At 43.6% G+C, this 22,883-nt stretch overlaps 1 protein-coding gene across 1 annotated transcript; it reads left to right on the top strand.

The window, feature by feature from the left end:
- The first annotated feature begins 18,395 nt into the window (after positions 1-18,395).
- On the top strand, positions 18,396-20,831 carry SP5 (Sp5 transcription factor). Its single transcript, XM_068137802.1, has 2 exons — positions 18,396-18,665; positions 19,116-20,831. The coding sequence occupies exons 1-2, from the start codon at positions 18,615-18,617 to the stop codon at positions 20,166-20,168; spliced, it is 1,104 nt and encodes a 367-aa protein (XP_067993903.1). The 5' UTR covers positions 18,396-18,614; the 3' UTR covers positions 20,169-20,831.
- The last annotated feature ends 2,052 nt before the right edge of the window (positions 20,832-22,883 follow it).

Raw genomic sequence — 22,883 nt, 5'->3', positions numbered from 1 at the left:
TTAAAACATATACTTCTGAACACAGAGGATATTAAAAACAATTAATTAGAAAATTAAGATATGTAGTGTCTTTAGGTCTACTCTTAATTTATGTCAAATTCAATAAAGAGCAGGAAAACAAGATGACTTCCATATACTCCATTATGTGTTTGATAATTTCATGACGTGTATGCTTAAAGCCTGCAGGTTTAAACTCCCTTTTCAGTGCCTGTTGGTCTTTGCTTGATTTCATGTGTATGAGGAGATATGATCACATCTCACACTTCAGAACTCAGTTCCAGCAGAGTTTCTTCACAGTTTCTTCTTTATTGAAAATTAGGAAATAAATAACTAGGGAGAAAGTTCCATGATTTCATGGAAGGGCTGCAAGAACGTAGTTTTGTGGTAGAAGCAAATGGCTGGAGGTCAAAATGATGGTTCTACTGTCTGTTTTACACTAACTTTAAATTGATGTAAAATGGGATTTAAGTCCCAATTTTGCCTTAAAATGTTATTTATTTTTTTTCCTCATTTTGTAAGAATTGTAATTGTATAGGGGTATTACTTTCTTATCATAAAATAGTTAGGAATGAGATCAGTAACTGAAGTCTACCTTTTCTACCAAGTCTATTTATTTCTCTTTTGTGTTTTGTTTTATTTTTTCCTCAAAATGGAAGGAGAGTTTTGAGGGACAACCACACTCTGGCATTTAATATTTTTTTTTTCTGGTTAACCAGATACATACAGTACGTACAATTAAAAATAAAACCATATGTCACAAAAAGCTTTATCCTACAAGAAATAGCTAAGTAGTTTTAGTACTGATCTATGCAGAAGACATGGCATGTAATAAACTTATCCATCCTGCTTTAAACTGTGACAGCAAAGTATGAGAAATTCTGTCAGTTTTGTTGTTAACACTAGAAATATGTTTTGTTAATGGGCCTCTTCTTTAAGACTGTTCACTCTGGCAGGAGTTGTAGCAGAATGCTTAGCTAACAGAAAATGTTTCTGCTTGACAACAAAGCAGGACTTCTAGACTGATAAAAGTAGTGGAGCATGCTATGAAAACAAAAATCTCAGGATCAGTCCTCAGGGCTAGAGCTAAAGGTTACAGATCTCAGTGAGAGGCTTTGTGTCTTCATGCTGGGTATTAGAAATGGTAAGGGAGAAGGCCAACAGTTCATAATAATAGTGCGCTGTGTCTTTAAACACAGGCTTAATGGATTTGTCAAGAACTATTGGAAATTATTTTATTACATGTATAAATCCAGTATTAATCAGAACAGTAAATACATATATTGTATTATCAGGGAAGTGTTTATTGTAGTACTCACATGCTGTGATGATAAAGGATATAGGAGCAGATAAGCAAAAAAGACATCTTGGAATATTGTTTCCAGAAAACAGATTACATGTTATTGATCAGGCCAGTAATAGATTAAATTCCTTGCTTTTGTTTGGCAGGCCTATTATTTTAATTAAATTGCAGAGATTTATTTTTTTTTTCAATAATTTAAATAATATTTTATGAGATAGTTGCCAAATGGAGATGGCAAATAGGTAGGTCAACATGTTTGTATTTTTCTGCAAAAGACCCAAGTCCCAGTTTCTGGCCCATTACTAGTGAAAAGTAGACTTGAAAGTCCTGCCTTGATCTCTCAGTGAGAGTAGGATCATCACAACAAAGACTAAGTGCTTATGTTGGTGTGGGAGGGAGGGAGGCAAGCCTGTCAGAGCTGTTTGTGAAAATTGTGCTGCTGATCATGGCAAGACTCTGATAAGACCTATCTACAACTGGAACACCAGAACTGAGGCACTGTGAGGTATAGTGCATCAATAGAGATGGATGGAGGCCAGGACAGGAGTAGCAGGGCCTTGTAGTTTCAGTGGAAGTGATCTTGAGAAAGATGAATGCTGGAGTAGGGTGTTGCTGTGTAACTGGGAGATGACAACATAGAGGTGCTACACTGGCATCCTTAGTGAAGGGAGAGAAATGAAGAAGAGGTACATCTACAAAATTGTGTGACAGTGGATTTTTACTCTTGATACTGTTCCCTGTTAGAAGCAACCAATTAACAGTTAATATAACGCAGAGATTAGGCTTCCATGGCAGAGCAGCTCTTACTGAGACAGCAAAAGCTTTGAAACATAAACTTTTCGTTTTGTCATTCCCACTCGTCAATGCTATTGCAGGAAAAATAATTATAAACAATTACTTAATTTGATAAAATCATCAGTAGTCTAAGATACCAAATTCCCATACACATTTCTAAGACTGCTGTATGCTGTAGATAAAACAAGTGAAACAGTTCATCAATCTGTACAGCTGAAATTTGGGACAAGACAATATATTTACTCTAGTGTTCTTAGCTTACCTTTATGCTGCAGGATGAAAGTAAACTATAACATTATGAGCGTAACCACTGTTCTTAATATTCTTGTTCTGTAGGATTTAGTGTGATGGAAACGTACATCCAAATTCAAAGGTAAGTACTGGACTTAAGGCAGGCACAGACTTAATTTATTTGGTTAAATTGATCTGCTAGAAATTAAGTTTTGAAAGAAAACCAAAATGGGAGGTTTCATAAAACTGTATCTTTTGCTAACTTGTATTACAGTCTCCAGCACTTTTAGGTCAGTGCAGATTTACAGCTGAATTCCTACTGGAAATTGGTATTGATTGATAATGTTGCTCATTTAACATTCCAATATGCTGCAACAATAATGTAACAGACTGTGATAAAATGGGATATGATCTAACAGGACATGACCGATGGCATGAGAGCAAAATGCTTGGTCTGCTGGTAGTGCTGTGCAGTAGTTCAGATTGGCATCTTATGTGCTTTGATTGTTCATTTCATTTTACTGTCATCCTACTGAGTTGAACATTTTAAAAGACACAGCGTTTTTCCATCTGTAAGTCATGGAAAGACAGATGGATATGGAGAAACTCCACCTACAGCACTTGACTGAATGCCATTGCCCACTTAGTGGTATAGAAATCTCTTCTGGAAAATTACAATGTCCTTAAATATATTGTATTGTGAAAGGGTCTTTCGTATAGGAAATTACTGATATTTGTAATTCTTTTTTAATGAGTAAAAGTAAAACTTTTATCAACAGAGCTGCTATATTACAAACACCACTTCTGTTACACTGAAGTTAATCCCCAGTCCTGTTACAAGAAACTCATCCTTATTAAAATAACATTAAGAGCTTCTTTTTATTGATCTCCTCCTTTCACTTAATGATAGGAACTTACTGATGTTTTAATAATAACCTTGCAAGCTTTATCTCATTTTACTTCAATGTGTGTTACAGAAAGATGCTATGGAAACTAACTTAGCATAAACATTTTGCAGATGTCTTTAAAGGTTAGGGAGAAAACAAGATTTAGTTGCACTGCATGTTAACAAAGATGGCTGAAAAACTACAAGATAAAAGACAGCCTCTAGTATGAACATCAAAGAATTGTTAATGACAAGAAATACCATTAGGGTTAGCATCCCTTTTGTTTCAGCCCCCTCACACCTGCAGTGTGTTGCGGATTCTGTCTTTGTTTGCACATCTGAATTACTTCCATTAGCATTTATAGAAAAGTGGCTGCAAAACAACAGAAATGTACCCCCGGTTTTCTCTGTTGCTCCAAAAAGTCGGATATTAGGTTCTCTGTGGGCTTCCTTCAAGGTACAGTATCTTTTTGTAAAGGAGACTATAGACCCAGGATTCTGTTTATTGCAAATGAGCTAGGTTGAAAGGAGAGGGGAGCTTTTGTTACTGCTAGAGAACTAATATAAGCAACTACAAGAAGCACACATAAGAAGCTCAGACATTAGCAATAGCAAAATCAGAGCGTGAAATTCAGATTAGCCCTCCACAGGCTGTGAGAGGGAGGGGGTATTGGAAGTCTTGGCATGGCTAAAGGTGTAACCTGTTTCATTTGGCCCCTGAAAATTTTTAACAGATGGTGGGACCAGCTGTCTTTTTCAGCCATTTAATAAACTCTTCGGTGGTAACAGTTTGGGAAGTGGGGGGTTTTGAGTTTTAAGCCAGAGGAAAAAATAAAGAAATCTGTCCCAATTGTCTTTGCCAAATAGTGAAGTCTGGAAACATTATGGAAAGTTAAAGTGATAAATCTAATTGATGATACTGTTCTGATTACCCATTTCAATGGCAGAGGGGGAAAAGATAAATTCTTGTGCCCAAGTGGACCAGTGCATGGGGAAAAAAAAAAAAAAGCCTATTATGCTGTTATCTTTATCTGTCATTTTAATTTCAGCTCTTAGAGAAGAAGCACATAATGAGAAATTTTAAATGAGCTGTAGAATGGGAAAATGTCTTACTTTTTGAGACATATACTATGTCAAAGAAACAATGATCTCATATTTAAAACAACCCCAAAAATATGTCTTGGATAAGATCAAGTTTACATGGGCCTGCCCAGGTGAATACAGCAACCCATGAACTTACCCTGGCTTGCATAACAAGGTGTTATAAAATTACAGTGAGATGCAGTTTTAGAAACTGGGCTCTAATAAAAATCTTAACCATATGTAAGACTTTGTTCATTATGAGAGTTTACAAAAAAATACACTGCAATTCTGTTTCTCCCGTTAAATTAATTTTTATTTTTTAAATTAACATTTCCAACATAACACTTAAATGGCAGCTCTCAATTATATGAGATGTTTTATTTAAAAAGCATGTCTGGTGTCTTTGAACAGAACAGTTCTTTCTGCACATTTACATGCTACCCAGCTGAGCAACCAACCCTTCCATTTGACAAGGGCTTTGTTCTGCCTACAGGCCTATTATAAGCCCTAGATTGTTTGCCCTTAATAAATTGCAACAATAAGAGAGAAACCTCTTTCAAGTTAAGAGAAATAAAACACATAGCCTACATAGCAAAACATGCAAAGTTTAATAATGACAACAGAAACATATCTACCAAATCTCATTTGCTTTGCTCCCAGATCACTGCGGTTAAGATAGCACAAAAAGGTTAGCATCTTTCCATGCATCGAACAAAAGATTAAAGAAAACGACAGAGGAACAAAACAACTCTAGCTACAGCGATTTTTTTTCTTCACAATGTCAAATCATACTGGGTGCTATGTAAAGAGACTAGTGAGAGCCAAACTGGAAAATGCAAAGTTGATTAAATGTAGAGAAGAAAAATGTTTTGAACTGAGACAAAACATGGCTTCATATGAGTGAGAGGAAGAAAAAAGAGTGGAAATTACTCAAACTGAAGCATTTATACTACTTTGCAGTGTGTTGCTGGGTGTCTGCTTCTGTGAGCTTTTCAGGCCCTCTGCTGTGTCACAAAGCCCTACCAATTTTGCTTTTATAGCAGCTAATGGACATTCTTCTGTGGCTCAAGTGTTAGTTGGGAACTTGTGATCTTAAGCAAAATTGTTAAGCTCTGTCTCTGAGGCCCCGTTTGTAACATTCAGCTGTCAGCTGTGTTGTGTTTGCTAGAGATTGTTAGAAATGGCTACCTTTGTTGAACTTAGATCTGCATGTTTCTTCACTTAAGATGGAAATTCCCTATAATTTTTAGAGTATATCTGAAACTTACGAAGAAAATAGGAGGTAAAATGAGGAAGTGACAATATTACTAGGTATAAGTCATTGGAAAGACTTTTCTCAATTAGAAACTCATTAGTAACTCAATACAGTGTTTTCAGAAAGAAATTCTGGTGAGTGTTTCATTTATATTTTACATTTTAGATTTTACTTTATTAATTTTCAGATGGAAGTTCTGAGGATGTAAGTATTTCTTTGATAATAAAAGAAGTACTCTCAGTACTTGGAAATGTTGCTGACAAGCTAAAAGTACTGTGATGCAAACTTTCAAAGGAAATTTAGTGTTTATGATGGGTATTGATTTGACTGCGTTAAAGGCTTCTTTTATTTCTTTTAAGATATTTTTCAGTTATGAGTGGTACTTTGAGGACTATCAGGTATTTTCTTGGGAATGTTCAGTATTTCAGATACCCCTGGCATTTCTTCTGGTCAGCCACAACATGGAGGAAACATCACTGTCATCCTGCTCTCACAGGAAGGAGGAACTGAAGAGAGGAGTATTAATGGTCTTCAATGAAGGGAAAAAATAATGGGTTTGGGAACAGTAGAGAGCTATGGGGAGCAAGACTTAGAAGAAAGGAAGCTGCTTAAGAGCGGGGTGGGGAATGACATGAACCATTAGATTTCATAGGAGAGGCAACCTGTGGTAAATTTTTAAGATTGACCTCATCATGTACCATAATAGAGCATTAAATCATCTTGCAGAGTGTCATAAAATACATGTAACCGCTACAGTAGAAAAGCACTTTGAGATGTTTTGAAAGTTTCTGGAGAAGGCAGGCATAAAGTTCATAGGTCTTCTACAATAAGAAATTGCCATGATACTGAAATTGGTATATTTGGATCTGTTTCTCCTTTCAGAAATCACAAAACATCTTCACTTTTTGATGATTCAAAGTAAATTACCTTTTTTTTTTTCCCCCTAGTCCTGCAGTACTTCAAGGAATCAGGTTTTTAAACCAGTGAACTCATTATCTTTCATAAAGCTACTATAAGCTTCAAAAATAATCTTTCTTGTCACAAGTTTACAGAAAATACCAGCACAAGAATAGGGGGGAAAAACTCTGAGATTATTAATTTTTAAAAAATAGTAGTTGTTCAGTATACTAGAAATTTAGTAGCTGGAACTACAGAAAGATAGCCTACTGGGTGGGTGATAAAAATCATAGCTAGGTGATAAACAGTATGTTTATTAGCAAATGCATCTCCAAAGAAACCTCCATAAATATGCTATTAGATGGCTTGATGCAAACAGTTTTGCTGTGATTTGTCCTTCATACTTATAAGCATATTGTAACAAAAATAATTGTAATCCTTCATCTGAGGAGGTGGTTTTCTTCTGCATGAATGATATTTTTTTTAAAAAACCCTTATTTTCCCCTTATTTTTCTGGGATTCATTATGTTGCAAGAAATTACTTACTTTTTCAGACAGATTGCACAAAGGTAGATATCTGTGATATACATTTGTGGTTTCACCTTCAGATTAAGTGGATTGTGAGATATCAGAAAAATACCCAAAGACAGAAACTACATAATTTTGATTTTTTCCAGCTGAATCCTGTGAAAACCCATGCTTTACTCAATTATCTAAATGAAGGTGCTATTTTCTCCATACGTAAAGAGCTCAGATGTTTATTTGCAATTAAATACATGATCTCTATGCTCAGATAGCCTAAATATGGGTACATTTATTAAAATCACACTGGTTTTGGTTTTTATAATTAATTAGCAGCTGGGAAAATGTGTTTAACAATAGCTCTGAAGGTTGCAGCTTTGTTCTAAATATCCTATGAATCTTCATCAAGTTCTTTGCTTATCAAGGTAAATAACAACAAAACCTGGGTTGAAACTTAGGACACGCAGGAACAGTGCTGAACAAGGGGTAGAACTAATTTTTTGGAGCCTCTGAATTATTCTGAATGGCCAAGAATGAGAAGTACCCCAAACTTTTATTCCTCTTTTGAACTCTCCAAGACTTTCATGATGTGAATGTGCCAGTTGCCTCATAAATAATGCCTGTAAGACTGCCAAACTTGGATCAACAACGAGCTGGTAAGGTAAAAAACTGTTTCAAAACAAGGCTGATCCAGCAGTATGGTTGTGTGTCAGTGCCTCATGCCTTGGTAGAGCATCTGATTCTTGGTAGCCAGAAAACAGAGTGATGGCCACAAAACTAGTCATGTTTTTCAAATTAAACCCTGCCATTTGTATTACATACAGTGCTACCATAGCTCAGCTGTTCTGCAAACAGTGGTAGCTGCTGGAGATAACTATAGGTCATAGATCTACATTCACTGTATTGGATCTTACACAGTGGTGGAAGGATTCACTGGAAAAGGCTGATGGAACATTGACTGAGGTGAGAACAACACTGACACAGAGGATTTACCTGAGATGGAGTAAAATTAGCTTTTCTGATTGCTCCCATGTGTGAGATCAAAGAGATATAGATGGTAGCATTACTGAATTCCCGAAGTTGAGTCAGTAACAAAGTTTGCAGGTCTTTCTGCAGGGGAAGCTGTCACCGCTGAGAGTGGTTGTTTTGGTGATTGGCAAGTGAAACTAGAACCTTGGACAGAATCTTGTAGTGAAGAGTTTACTAAAGCAGAGAAATGATGGGCTATAAATGTAGGAAGCATCGAGTTATTTCTGCTCAGTATGTTTAGTATTTGAGTTAGCAAGGCACAGTGCACTGCAGTACATCCCACCTAATATGTATTTTGGTGTTGCAAAGCAAAGGTATTAGGCTCTGCTTTTTTTTCTTACCATATGCTCTAATAATCATTGTCTACCAGGAAGAGTAGAAATACATTGTGGGCACGTTGGCTTGTTGCTCTACTTGCCTAGGCTGCATGTTTGTCTCCTAACTGCCTCTGCACAGTGTTGTTGCTGCCTCTCTGCCTACCTCTGGGCTTTACTCCGCAGATGTCTTTCTTACAGAAATATCAATATCTTCTCATAATTCAAAGCTGCTGAGAGAGTGTACAAATGTCAGAAGAGGCTGACATGAAATCAGAGGGTGAGAGCGATTCAGAAAAGAGTTTGGATTTTGCAAGAGGAATGAAGTGGAACTTCATACCATCTGGTCCCAAGTTGTGTGCCTCTGCTCTTCAGTAGGACTATTCAGTCCAACTTTCTGCTCTGCAGTAGGGTTAATATGTGACATAGGACATGTGGTATCCTTGTGTTTCCTTTGGTAAGAATAGAATAATAACATACTACTTTTTTATAGATGAATTGTGAAGATAAATTATTTAAAGATGATGTGCTCATACTGACTAAGGCCCTTCCCAATACACTCAGTGCACAAATTTGACCACCTTCTTCTTACTCAGGACTGTCCCAAGATTTTGTTCATTGATTCAATTCCCCCATTTTCCTCCAGCTCTATAGATATACTTCTGACTACTCAGAAAAATACCCTGAATATGCCCCACATACTTAGGTGGTGTGCTCATTCCCTACATACCTTGTCACTGGTAAACTTGGCAAGTTTACAAAAAGAAGAAAGGTGAGCTGTGAAAAATAATTGCATTGCTGGCTGGTGGCAGGAGAGAACAGGGAAGTGGAGACATAAAGTTTCCACCCCTTATCTAGGTTAAACATATATATATATATGGGCTGAGTGTCAGAGGAAGCTGTATATGCCTATGTAGGTGACTTCTGAGTGAAATGTTATTTTAGCCAAAAAAAGAACACCCCACAGAGATGAAAACAGCTTCAATCAATTACTCAGAGCAGAGTGAAATGCTCTTTTCATCTTGGTATCCTCATTACCAGTGACCCCAGCATGGGCATGTGTGAGTCCATGCTCATTCTTAGCTTCTCTAGCCTGTCTCAGCACTAATGTTGTGCCTGCTCAGAGGTTATTTTTTCAGCTTCTCCACCTAGAGGGTTGGCCTTTTTCTTCTGACCCCTCCCCAAATGCTGGCCTGCACAGGAAAAGGAGGCCAAACATATCCACCCTATAATACACATAAATAGGAGCTCAGATCCTGGACGATGAAGGGATCTCAGGAATGTCAGCAGAAATAGAGCTCTACAGTAACATAACAAAAAAATCCTGGTCTCCAGTCTACTGCCTCCCAGTTCCAGACATCTGACCAGCAGTGTTAGTTCTGAGTCTGTGTAGCTCTATGTCCTTTTTCTTACAGCCTCCCTCTGGTGCTTTCCAGGTTTTGATACTTTACTTTGAGCACTGCAAGTAGTGTATGAATGATAGTGGAGCAGCACATATCAAAGGAAAGAAAAAATCTGACGAGATTGTACTGTTTGTAAGTATGTCTAAGAAAATGCTGGTCAGCTGGGGCTTCTCTGACTGATAGAGCAACAGTAAACAGAGGGAGTGATCAATTTTATAGATAGTGTGATCAAAATCCCTGCAAGGGCTATAAAATAGACAGCAGCAACTGAATTAACGACCAATGAAGCATATGGTATCCAAATTAACAGAGAGCATATGATCTCCCAGAAGGACGTCATCAGGGTATCCGAAAGCTGAGGCAGGAAGTTCCTTTTGTCTCTTCCCACATTAAATTCCTGAGATGAGGGAATGCTGTACTAATACAGAAAGCCAGATAAAACTGTAAATGTAATGCTTTCTCATGAGTCTTCCCACTAGATTTTAATGGACAAGGCTTTCCACATTGCTAAAACTACCTCTTACTTCAACATGCACATATCTAAAACTTAAGAGGGATTTTGATTATTCAGTTCCAGTCTAAACACTGTTTTACTTCTAGAATGAAAATTATTCTTAGTTTAGAGCTAAGTAAATGAGAACAGGCAGGAGAAATTCATAAATCAACTGATAATTATATCTCATTACAGAGAATCGTTGGCACTATATAGGAACTTCTTTCTGCATCATTCCATGTGCCAAGTACACGCACCATGTGTGGTCATGGAAGTGAAAAAGAGTAGCAGATTAGGAACCTGAATCACTTTTTATAGACAACTCTTCCCCTGACTTTTGTAAGAATTTTGACAGGAAAAAAATATTTTTTTACTGCATACTTTAGTGCATCAATAAAGATGACAGCATTGTATAAAGTTATTTGATGACACTGAAGAAATTGCATGTCTTTGCACTTGTGGGATTTTTCTCCAGACTTTCATTTTAAGATGACAGATCTGGAAAATGGTTCTTGGTGGTTTAGTGTGAGCTTCTAAGTAGTTGTTGGTTGTCACTCACAAAGTTCTCCTGAATCCATGTACTTGGCATGTATGGCACAGCTGTATAATTTGGGCATTGGAGTCCCAGCACTGCAGCATCATAGTCTTGCTCTCTCTCATTCCTCAGCATAAGGAATAGGTAATTTTTAGACTAAGAATCTCTTTCCATTTCATTGCATTATCTGCCCTTCACCGTGGGCCATTCTGTCATTCATATGTAATATATGATTCAGTACAATTCTTGTAGAATTTGGGGGCTTCCTGCATGTAGTAGGAAAAGTAGGAATTACTGAGGGAGAGAAGCTAAAAGGTGGCTCCATTTGTAGGTCTTGCTCCCCTCCATCTCAGAGGTTCCAGAAGTGCGAGAAAAATGACACTATTCATTAGACTGGAGCAGGAGTCACTGCCATGCTGACACTCTTGTCTTTGAGAGAAATATCCTTTCTCTGCTTCTTGTTCTGGGTTCTCAAACAGCTTGTTGAACTGTTTGCCCCTGAGCCATAGGGGCTGATTGAAGAGTGAAATGAAATGTGATTTATTCCCAGACTATGATGGTTTGGCATGGCCAGCCAGCCAGCAGGAGGTACATGCCTAAAGCACTGCTCCTTAGGTTTGAGCTGATCTGGAGTAATTTGTTTAAGTGTTTGGTGAGGAGCAGTCTGGTAATCTGTGTGCAGGACAGAGACAAGGAGCTCCTCTTACAAAGTCTGGAGCAGTTGTGTGCATAGCCAGGGCTGTCCCCTTTGTAAAAAAGGGGATTGAAGCCAACTCTACTGCATAACAGTATGGTGAGAATTATTTCACATTTCTATAGCTCTGTGAGGATGGAAAACATAATATAGGCTTAGTATGCATTTGAAATAATGTTACAAAATTGGAAGGGGGCAAAATTATATATGAATGGTTCACATAATTTATGCATTTAAATATTTATGTATTGTTCTGCATTTCTTAAGGCATCAAGGTATGTAGTGACCCAGAAACATACCATGGACTGCATTCCTAAAAAGACTCTAGTGTTTGTCTATGAGGGCAATGTTTTTGAAGTCTGTATGTTCAGCTAAGGAGAAATAAGTCATTTGAAAATTGTAGTTGCAGGTTTCTCCAGTCTTCCTTTGGGATCCTGGGCTGTGGTGGCAGGCTTTTTTTTTATTTTTTTAATCCTCCTTCTATTTAAAAAATTGGGTTTTTTAGGTCCCTCTCAAAAATTCTCCCCATATTAGGGGACACTTCCCTATGCCACAGTTGACTGACACAAGAAGCATTGACTGCCTTTCACTAATATTATGCACTACTGGAACAAGCTACCTTAGAAGCATTATACAGGGAGGATCTGGAGAGGTCTTCAGATTATTTCCCTTGGTGTGAAGACAATACCTCTTACTCAACCCACCTGCAATGCCATAGTCATGTCTATATCTGTGTCCCTGTTTTGAGTCTCACAATCCCACTGCTGAGTTATTTCCCATGTCTCTTTCCCCCTCCTTCCCCTCTTCCCCCCCCCCCCCCAGTTAACATGAAATTGTTAAAGCCTTTGTATAGAGCCCTTGCATTTTGTAAGAAAGATTATTTTTTTATGCACTACTCTTTAGCAGTTCTTGCACAATGGGTTATTTCAAAACTGATTCTTGAGATATTGAAAAATACTACCTTTAGAAATTACTTCATCTTTTATGCACCAAAATGTTCAACAATTATGACACAAGTTCATTAAGTAACAGGTATGTTTTTTACAGTGTTGGATTAATGCATTCACCAAACCAACAGCAATATGGCAGCCATAGAATCATCCAATATTTGTGCAGGTTGAACAATGATCCTTTTGGCTAAGCTTTGTGCTGTTTCCAGTTTTAACACAGTATAGATACAGCTGTTTAATCTGTCAATAAATATAGTGAGTAACTAAAGTTAATTGCCAAGAGGCACAGGTTTTATATAATATACTACAGTTAAAAGGAGGCAAATAACAGTCCAACTACCTTTTTTATTTAATATTGAATAATTACTAGGCAGGAAAATAGTATCTGTACTCATAAAAAATTCCCATCAAGTCTTCCCCAGGCAAATACATTCCACCAAAATGCAAAAGCTTTTTTTTTTTACCTAATATTTCCCAAAATGAGAGGACAAGCATGGTGCACACAGCAGATCCTTTTCGGCTGCTCACCAGAGTTTTGGAGTGGTGGGGAAAATGCAGACATGCATGCCAGAGGCAGAAAAGCATTTCCATTGAGTATGAAATTACCATTTTGAACTGAAAGGTGTCCCAGGCATTCCAAGTGGAGCCAAGAATAACACTTTCAATATTGATATAGGTAAGAGTCTGACTCCTTTTTAAACTATGGAAGCAAGGGGGGGAAGTATATCCAAAAATGTTCACCTATGTTCCTTAAGGAAGGAGGAGGAGTCAGAAAGAGCCAGACAAGGAAGGAGAAGATTAATACATTAAGATATTTAAACCTTTAAATACAGACAGTAAAAATGTAGTGAGGCATAAAATTTGTTCTACTTAAAGGGCAGATCAGTTTTCAGAAGTTTGGGTAACACTTTATTAACCTTTGTGAAATCCACACCTAGACTGGGAAATGTTGAGGCAAGCTTTTAAATCCTAAATATGCCTTTGCATGTGCTGATACTGTCTAATGTTGTCTGGTTTTCCTTTATGCCCAGAAGAGTGCAGGAGATGACTTAGCAGTTTTTTAATTTTTGTTTTTATCTATTGATGTTCAGATTAAGCCCTGTTAGAACTTAGGAACTATAATTGTGTTAAAACTCTTTGTTGGTAATCTGAAGCCAAATCATACACAGTACTATGCCAGTCATGCTGCCTGCCTAAGAATGCTGAATAATAATATTAATGGCAGGTAACTCAGAGCTATTGGCAGTACATCTGTGTGGTAGTTTTAGGCTATGCCTTTAAAATTTACTTACAGATTTTGAGCAGAAAAGTAGAAAAATATAAATCACTATTGGGTGTAAAAAGGAAAACAAAAGATTATTCTAAACAAATTCATTGGATAAATATCTAGAATAAGACGGAGCTGTACCATAACAATTCTGTCTCTTCTCTTCTGATCTCAGCTGTTTGCTTCGCTCGAGAGAAATAATCTGCTTGTTGGCCAGCCTTGGCTAAGTCAAACCCACTGCTTTTTGCTCTGCACTCCTCTTTCTGTCTTAGAATGGGTGGGTGTGTGGGTGGGGGTGGGGGTGTGTGTGAAGTGGAACAGCTTCCCTGGTCTCTGACCAGGGGGTTTTTGTGTTGTTTGCTAATTGTAAATACTGTCTATGTTGTACATATTCATTGCATTCCATTGTAGAATGTAGATTTTGCTTATAAATACAGCTTCATTTTCTTCTAACTGAGTTGGTCTGGCAAAGTTAATGCTGAGGGGAAACTTCAACCCACCACAATCTGTACATGCTGTACACAATTTAATCTACCGTTTGGTGAAACTTCTTGCTGTTAGGTTTCTTTTTGTAAGGCTTTAAACCAGACAGAATGAAGGATGGTGTGAAGACACTGCCTTTTGGAGGAAGTTTATATTTAAAGCCTGTTCAGGTTTAAAGCCTGCCACGTTCTCATGAAGAACTTGACTAGGAAGCTTGGCTGAATGTTAATGCAGCTGTTCACTTAAAAATGTTTCTGATTCTTTGTCACAATTACTAAAGGGTATTGCTTTTAAGGCAGCTTGAGACCCTCATGCTGAGGGCAGACAGACAGCCAGAGCCCATCCAGGCTCCCAGGGTCATTCATGACTGTGCTAGAGGAGCTTTGGAACTGGGAGATCACAGGAAGGGCTAAGAGGTTCATGACAGGAGACCCTGAAGGTCTTGGAAGGTACTAGGAGTGTCATGAGAGGACCTGGGTAGGAAGTTAATGGAGGGCTGTGGCAGTGTAAGCCATTACTGAGCAGGCTCTGCGGTAGGCTCTGATTGGGGTGCTTGGGTCCCAGGAGGCAGAGGCACAGCAGGGACCATGGTGCGGGCCACTGGCATCCAGGCTGCTGATATTCCCAAATATTTTTTTTCTCTGCTGCCTGTATTGAAACTAGAGTCCACAGAACAGAATGGGACAGTCACTCTAGACCTGAATGTGAAAAATTCTAATTTTGAAGACAGCTGTCTATGGCAACAGTGATTCATGGTTTATGTCCACTGGCTTTAAACCACCATTTACCATCCAGCCCACCACAGCCTGAACCCCTCTGGCCCTGTGGCTGGTTTCCATGGTAGAGCTCGCAGTCTTTGGCCTGCCAGGCAGGAGTCCTGGAGGCAGCAGGGCTGCAAGATACAGCTCCTCTTGGCTTCTCAGGGCTGTGGCTGGAGCTCCCTCAGTCTCAGTTCTTCTTGTATCAAGGCTGCTGTGTGCCCTGCTGGGACCAGCCATGGATTGGCCCTGGCTGGGCTGGAGCAGCCTCAGTCCTGGCCCCAGCAGTGCTGCTGCTGTCTCCCCATTGGGCCCAAGCAACACTTCAGCCCCTGCAACCCCACTGGCTGTATTATGGGGTCCCTGACGGGAGCTTGTCCACACTGCTCTCCAAATATGCCATGGACCCGGACATGCCATCAGGATCTCTTCCACCAGGCACCATGCTGCTCTCCTGCTCTGGCATTGCTCTGCTTCACACAAGGGTATAGCCACAGCCCATTTCTCAAGGAAATGGTGCTTTGTGTAACTGAATTGACATTTGGCCTTGATACCTGTATCTCCTGATAACTGAAACAAATTTCTAAAATAAATATTGTACTTTGATCTTCCAGCCCTGCATTTTTAATGACAGCTCTGAACATCACTTCATTAAGAATACATTTCAGGAGACTGAAATGCTCCGAGTTTGAACACTAATTATTTGTACAGAAAATTAGGACTGCAACGTTTCATTATTCAGCCCATTGGTTTCTGCCAGAAATGAGAAATTATTCTCAGGTTTTAAATAATGTGCTTTCCTGGATGCAGATTTATGGCATTTGTAGTGTGGCATCTGTATAGAAACTTACACAACTTTCAACTAACTGCTTTGTAACATGACAAATTATTTTGGTTCAGTTCATCGAGATATCTGGGGGAATAACATACCTTGAAGGTTGGGGGTAACCCTGGGATGTCAGTGTCTCCTGAACATCCAGTCTATCGACTGCCATCTCATTTATAAATATTGTTCAGACTATTGTCCTGAAAAATTACGTGATAAAATGAATTAACAAAAAAAAAGGAGGTAGGAATTAAATTAGGCACATTATAGGAGTTCAAGATCGGCTGAAGTTGGGGGATGTTGAAGTTTGGGGATGACGCAAGAGTGAATATTGCTGTTTTGCTTGTCTGGCCGGTTATTGGTCCTCCAAAGAGCAGAGATGCAGGTCAGGATACCCCCACTGAAGTCATCCCTCAGCCCCTCTGCCCCGGCTGCACACGAGAGGAAGGCAAATGTGCTTGTGCCCTGGTGCAGCTCCAGAGGCACAGCTGTAACTGGGTGGTGGGCGGATGTTCTCCCCACAGTCGGGGATCACTGCTGTGCCCCATCTCCCGCCATGTCGCGTGTGGACGTGGCGCGGCCTCCGGCAGATCTCCCACCGGCGGTGCTGGTGTGGTCTTTGTATGCGGTGAGTGGAGGTGCTGGACCCTGCAGGTGGATGTGGAACCGCACCACCCTGCGCCCTCGCAGACAGGTGGGGAACTCCGTCGCCCTCACACTTGGGGGCCCTGCGGCAGTGGCGAGCCCTGCCTCAATGCGTCAGTGTGCGGTGTGCGGGGACTTAGGTCCCTGTAACCGACCTGAAGCGGTTACCTGGCATAGACCTTGAAGTGGCTGCTGCGTAGGGGATCCATGTTACACGAGGTCGAGCTTTTACTTCTCCCCAGGACTCAATATGGAGCCGTGGGAGAGGACTTGGCACTTTAATCCCTTCAAAGAAACCGGTCTAATTCAAGCCCTACGACTCTTGAAAGTCTGAGCTGACAGTGATTGTTTCCACAGGAAAACCAGATAAAGATCTCTGTGTGCTGGCGTTTAAAGAGACTTCAGTGGCGGTGTGAATACAATTGAACCCACCGACTGCTGGGAGGATCGAGTTACCTGGGCATACAGCTCCGGAGGATCAGAGCCAGCCGGCATCTGCCCGAAAGGGCACCCCCCCTGCCCCACCCCCCACCCCCAAGATATTGCTGAACGTCCTCATTTGGTACCTGGCCAAACAGGCCGGCTTACATTTTTGAGGTGGCCTCGGAACAGATGGCGAAGTGACAAGGAGAGGAGCACGCTTCCAGGGCCCCCGGCGGAGCGCGGTGCTGAGCTGCCCCGCGGAGGGGCGCGGGGCCCCGCCTGCCTTTTGCTGGCCGTCGTGGTGCGAGGGGTCCCGCCAGCTCTGCAGAACAGCGAGCGCAGCAGCAGGCTGTGGAGTTAAGCTGAGACCCAGATGGGCCTGGTGTTGGTTACGGGGGAAATGGCCTCGCGCATGGTTTTGAGAAAAACGGGTTATATTCTTCGTGCGCACACGCACACATGTACATACATATATGCATACCGAGGCCGAAAGGTGAGGGGTGAGGGGGTAGAGCCCTCGAGGCCGAGCTTGGCATTTTGGCAAGAGGCAGGTGAGAGGATGGAGGCAGAGACCCGGACTCCCAAGGAGTCCTCTTGACTTGCCCTCGACCCAGGCGAGCCCGGCTCCGCACAGCCGCCGAGCAGAGTCCGCCTGCCGCCGGCACCCATCCAGCTTCCAGAAACAGTATCAAGAGAGTCTCCTATCTGCATTTAAAGAAATCACGTCTTTTACAGCCGAGTCCCGCCAGGAAAGGAGAAACTTTTCCGTTCGGTTTCTCAGCCGGGCGGTTTGTCGATGTGTGTGTCTACGGGAGGAGTGCTTGCTGCCGATGCCGCCCCGCCGTCCCTCCTCCGAGCCTCTCTAGGCTGCTAGCCTGGCCCCGCGCCAGCCGGGGTCTCCAGATAACGTAGGTTTAGTGTTAGTCGGCTGAGCCAAGCGAAACCAGCCCGGCTACCGGGGGGGAAAATGTGCGGTTGTTTGCGGAGTCATACCGAGGGCATCTCCCTCAGCCTCGGGGGAAGGGCGGGCGGAAGGAGGGAGCGGGGAGGAACCACCGACAATTACTCTAGGGAAGTTTTACGACTGGGATCGACCAGCCCCGATCAGGTGAACTCGCTGTGCTCCTGTTACTTTGAGTCATTAAACACTATCAGCGGAATCCGGAGACAGATTTCTCGGGCGATAACAAAGACGCATTGTCACTTGAGGGTTCTGCCACAAATCCTTAATTGCAGAAGGAAAATGAAGGGAAGGGGGAAAAAAAAAAAAAAAAAAAAAGACGGAGGGTGGGATCCAGTGTCTTGCACATCCAATGCGAGGGTCTCCAGGCGGTAAGGGGTCCTTTGATCAAGAAAATCCAATTATTTGTGTATATACATTTCCCACATAGTGATTACTTCATTAATTGTCCCGCCTTTATCTCCTCCCTTCCCATCCCCCCTAATAATCAGTTCTTTTATCCAGACCAACAAACACACCATAGGAGCTTTGTGGATTCAAAGGATTTGCTTTCGCTTCTGAAAGAGCCGCTATTCTTTGATGATTGGGTAGCGGCAAACTTCAAAGCCATAAATCTTCCCTCTGACTGGCTGGCGGCCCAGCAAAGTCCTTATCAAATTCTTGGAGGTGATCCTGGTGCAGTCAGACAGTCCGCGGAGATCGCGCAGCGCGGGGGGGTGGGACAGACACGGAGGCGAAGAGATCAGAGAGGAGAGGGGGAGAGAGAGAGAGAGAAAGAAACTGGGCAGCTCCTCGTCTTCCCCTCGGCGTCCCCATGCTTCAGCGGTGCCCCGGCGCCTTCGCTTCTTCCCGGGCGCAGTAGCCATGGCCGCGGTGGCCGTCCTCCGGAACGACTCCCTCCAAGCTTTCCTCCAGGTCAGTACCCGCGGCGGGGGCCGGGGCTAACCGTGCCGCGTCCCACGGGTGTGACCCACGTTGCACGGGGCAGCCGGCCCCTGCTGCCTCCCTCCCGGGAGAGTTAGGCAGGGACCTCCATAGGGTTGAAGAGGCCAGGCTCCTTGGGCCGGCAACTTCCCCATCCCGCCGGCAGCCCTGCAGTTACCACAGGCAGCGTCCCGGGATTGTGGGGCTGGAGGGGGAGGCGCGGGAGCGGCAGCGGGACCAGAGGCAGCGGCCGCAGTCGGGGAGGGGGAGTCCTGCGCACTGGGCGCGCGCTGTTTTGGGGAAGTTTTGCGGGCCGTGTGGGAGCGGCAGGGCACCTCCGGCAGCGCGCGGGCAGAGGTGCAGGAAGTTTCCCGCGGGGCGGCGGCGGCGCGCGGCGAGTAACGCGTTCTCCATCCTCCCTCCCTTCCCTCTCCCGCGCAGGACCGCACCCCCAGCGCCTCCCCAGACTTGGCCAAGCACTCTCCCCTCGCTCTTCTGGCCGCCACCTGTAGCCGGATCGGACAGCCCGGCGCAGCGCCCTCGGATTTCCTGCAGGTGTCCTACGACCCGACGCTGGGATCCCCATCCAGGATCTTCCACCCGTGGAGCGGCGAGATGCCGGCGCACTCCCCGGGGGGGCTACCGCCGCCGCACCCCAGCCTAGGGCTGACCCCTCAGAAGAACCACCTGCAGCCCTCCTTCGGGGGAGCGCACGAACTTCCCCTCACGCCCCCGGCAGACCCCTCCTACCCCTACGAGTTTTCTCCTGTCAAGATGCTGCCCTCCTCCATGGCCGCCCTGCCGTCCAGCTGCCCCCCTGCCTACGTCCCCTACGCCACTCAGGCCGCCCTGCCGCCCGGCTACTCCAACCTGCTGCCACCCACTCAACCCTGCCGGCAGCTGTCGCCCAACCCACAACCCGAGGACATCCCCTGGTGGAGCATCCAGCAGGCCGGTACCCCAGGCGGCTGTGGCCACCGCTTCCCCGCGGGCGCGGCCCTGCCACGGAGCCTGGTACTGGGCCACTCGGACTTCGCCCAGTATCAGACGCAGATCGCCGCCCTGCTGCAGACCAAGTCTCCCCTGGCGGCCACGGCCAGGAGGTGCCGCCGCTGCCGCTGCCCCAACTGCCAGTCGGCCGCAGGCAGCGCCCCGGAGGCGGAGCCGGGCAAGAAGAAGCAGCACATCTGCCACATCCCCGGCTGCGGCAAAGTGTACGGCAAGACCTCGCACCTAAAGGCACACCTGCGCTGGCACACGGGCGAACGGCCCTTCGTCTGCAACTGGCTCTTCTGCGGGAAGAGCTTCACCCGCTCCGACGAGCTGCAGCGGCACCTGCGGACTCACACAGGCGAGAAGCGGTTCGTCTGCCCCGAGTGCGGGAAGCGCTTCATGCGCAGCGACCACCTGGCCAAGCACGTCAAGACCCACCAGAACAAGAAGCTGAAGGCGGCGGCGGAAGGCGTCAAGCGGGAGGACGGCCGCGACCTGTGACCGCCGGGACGGGACCCGCCGCGGCCAGGCAGCGGCCGGTGCACCTGCGGGGCCGAGCTGAACCGCGCCGCGGCCCCAGGATTAGGGCGCTCCGCAGCCGGGGGCAGGGCGGCCGGCTGGCTCTCGGACTCTCGACACACCTGGCGAGCGGGAGCTCGTCTAGAGGCGGCTCCGGGAGCAGGCGCGGGCAGGACTGGATGCTCTCAGGACGCTGGGGCTGCTGCCGCGCGTCGTCGTCCCGGGACAGGCTCTTTCCCCGCCCTTGCCATCCTTGAGAGCGTCTGAGGGGAGGCCGCGGCCCTTGGGGCGGGACAAGGCTGCCGCCGCCTTAGGGGTCCGGGCTTATGGGTGCGCGAAGGTGGGGTGGCAGAGTCGGTCCGGCCGTGCCGAGGCCCGGCCCTCGGTGGTTTCAGGGGGAAAGACGGACGGTTTGTGTACAGGTTATTTAATAGTTCTGTTTGAATACAAGTGTTCCTCTCCTCGTTCTCGGCCCTTTGCGGGGCTCCAGCATGAGATGTTTCTGTAATGCGACACGCGACTGCAGCGTGAAATAAACACGTTAACACTGGGTCACGCAGGGACGGTCCCGCTGCGTCGGTTTCATTCACTGGTGCCCCGGGCTTTCCCCCTGCCGGAGAGCGCCTGCTGAGGCGGCGGCGGGCCCGACCCAGCTTCATCGCCGTGATCAAGCGAGGCTCGGCACATGGGGACATGGGAGCTGCTCATGGTAAACACCTTTAAAATCCTTAGCTTCTTCGGACTGCTGCAGGCCTATTGGTTTGGTGGTGGTGGTTTGGTTTGGTTTGGTTTTTTAAGAATTCTTTTAATTATTTTATTTTCTACACGTGAATGAGAGAAAAGAGAAACACATGGTGCCAATACAGGGAGTGGACATACAGGTCAAATGCCCCTTCTTGGAGAGATCCAGGTCACAAGCTCTGCAATGCCCAGCTGTTCCTGGTCTGAAGTTGTCTGTGGCATGGCACAGCCAAAACGTGTTTTCCATATGTTAAGTTTATGTAAAATCACATAATTTAAGGGTGAGATGCTTGTTATCCTCCCAGTGTGACAGAGCAGTCACTCTCCAGCACAGGGGAAGATGTTTGGCACAAAACTATGTTTAAAAGTAGACAGTAGGCAGTGACAGCTTTTAGGGTTCCTTATGTCTCACTAAGCATCACATAATAGGCCTACATTCATTTTGGAAAATTTCTTCTAAAATAATGGTCCTTTTTACTGTAGCAACTTCTCTCTTTTTTTAAACTGAAATTTATGGAGAGCAAACAAATGAGGAACCTGAAAAGTAATTTATTAAATTTTAGATTTTAACATAGAGAGTATGTTATTAGCTCCTTATATTTTTGCCCAGTCAGCTTTCCTTTTTGGTTACCTAATGAGACAACAAAGTAAGAAGTGCCATGGAAACTTCACTGGGACAAATCAGTAACCATTCAATCTCAGATGAGTTCCTCTGGTGGCGGTTGTCAAACAAGCTTTGGCACAACCATAATGATAGGCATATGCTTTGCTGTGGGCTTCTGAAAGCAGCAGAGCTAGATAAGTGTTTGTAATGACACAACTTGTAAAACTGATGTGTTTCTATGTGTGTCAAATACTGCAAGGAATCCTTTCTCTCAGGAATAATGAGATAAGACAATACCACCAGAACCCTCACATCTGAAATAATGAGAAGTTAATGGGCAGTTACTGTGGTACAACTCCTCAACAATATTATAATGTTTATGATTCTGAATTAATTTTCCACATGATATTCTTAGGGTCAACTTATCAAATTAATAACTAAACAGTTACCTTTGCTACTGAAGAATCTTCCATAACCTGTCCTTGTGAGAAATATGTTTAGCTTCATCAGTTAGCATTCTTTTGCAAAAGGTTTAGACTCTAGAAGCATGTTGTTGAAGGATATCAGTTGAGAAATGCTTTTAGTGTTACAAAATGAGCAATGGCAATGCAGGAAATAACTGATGGACCTGATCCAGAAGAACTTAGTCAAAAAATATTTGAGACAAAAGCGCATCCGTTTACTACTGACATACAATTTAAATATGTCATCAGGAATAGCATAATGTTTCTGCTTTTTAAAATGTTTCATGGCATATAGTGCCCATGTACTTCCTTTCTTTGATACTAAGTTACACTAAGAATTTAGTGTTACACAGGATTGCTCTAAAAAGGGTTTTTCACTAGTCTTTCATGTTTGTGTTCAGATCAGACCTACTTAAAAGAGTAATGGAAGGTGTGCTTGTTGGTAGCAGAAGAGGGGAAATGACAGTATCAGAAGGTCCACTTGAGAGGATAGAATAAAGGACATGGATGTTGCCACAGAGTAATGGCCTTTCACTGCCAAGTAAGTGCCAAGATCAAGAAGTATTAATGTGAGAAGAAGCCATGTATTTGACTGTTTCTGGCACAAGCTTAGCTTGACCAAGAACTAGAGAACTGCTCCTGTTACAGCAGATAACCTAGCAGAAAACAGCTTGACATCCATGGACATAATGATTTATAAGTTGGTACATTATGGGTAGATTATGGATGATAAAATTAACTAACCCAGTATCTATGTTATTTGGTTTACCCAGACTATTTTGGGTTCTTACTCATTCCTCAAGACACAGCTTGCACTGAAATCCTGCAATTAAGGTTTTAAGCAAAAGACCATAGCCTGGGCAGTGCCAGCAGCCTGTCAAGGCGACA

This window comes from Melanerpes formicivorus, unplaced genomic scaffold (genome assembly GCF_026170545.1).
Source record: "Melanerpes formicivorus ecotype bairdi unplaced genomic scaffold, bMelFor1.0.p_v2 SCAF_5, whole genome shotgun sequence".
Classification (NCBI taxonomy): Eukaryota; Metazoa; Chordata; class Aves; order Piciformes; family Picidae; genus Melanerpes; species Melanerpes formicivorus.
The sequence above is the reverse complement of the archived record's forward strand: the minus strand, read 5'-3'. Positions and strand labels throughout refer to the sequence as shown.

Bases quoted from the DNA above. Each gene is read 5' to 3' on its own strand.
- SP5 (XM_068137802.1), top strand. From the start codon at position 18,615: ATGGCCGCGGTGGCCGTCCTCCGGAACGACTCCCTCCAAGCTTTCCTC. The intron at 18,666-19,115 runs GTCAGTACCCGC...TCTCCCGCGCAG, and splicing joins CCCTCCAAGCTTTCCTCCAG to GACCGCACCCCCAGCGCCTC.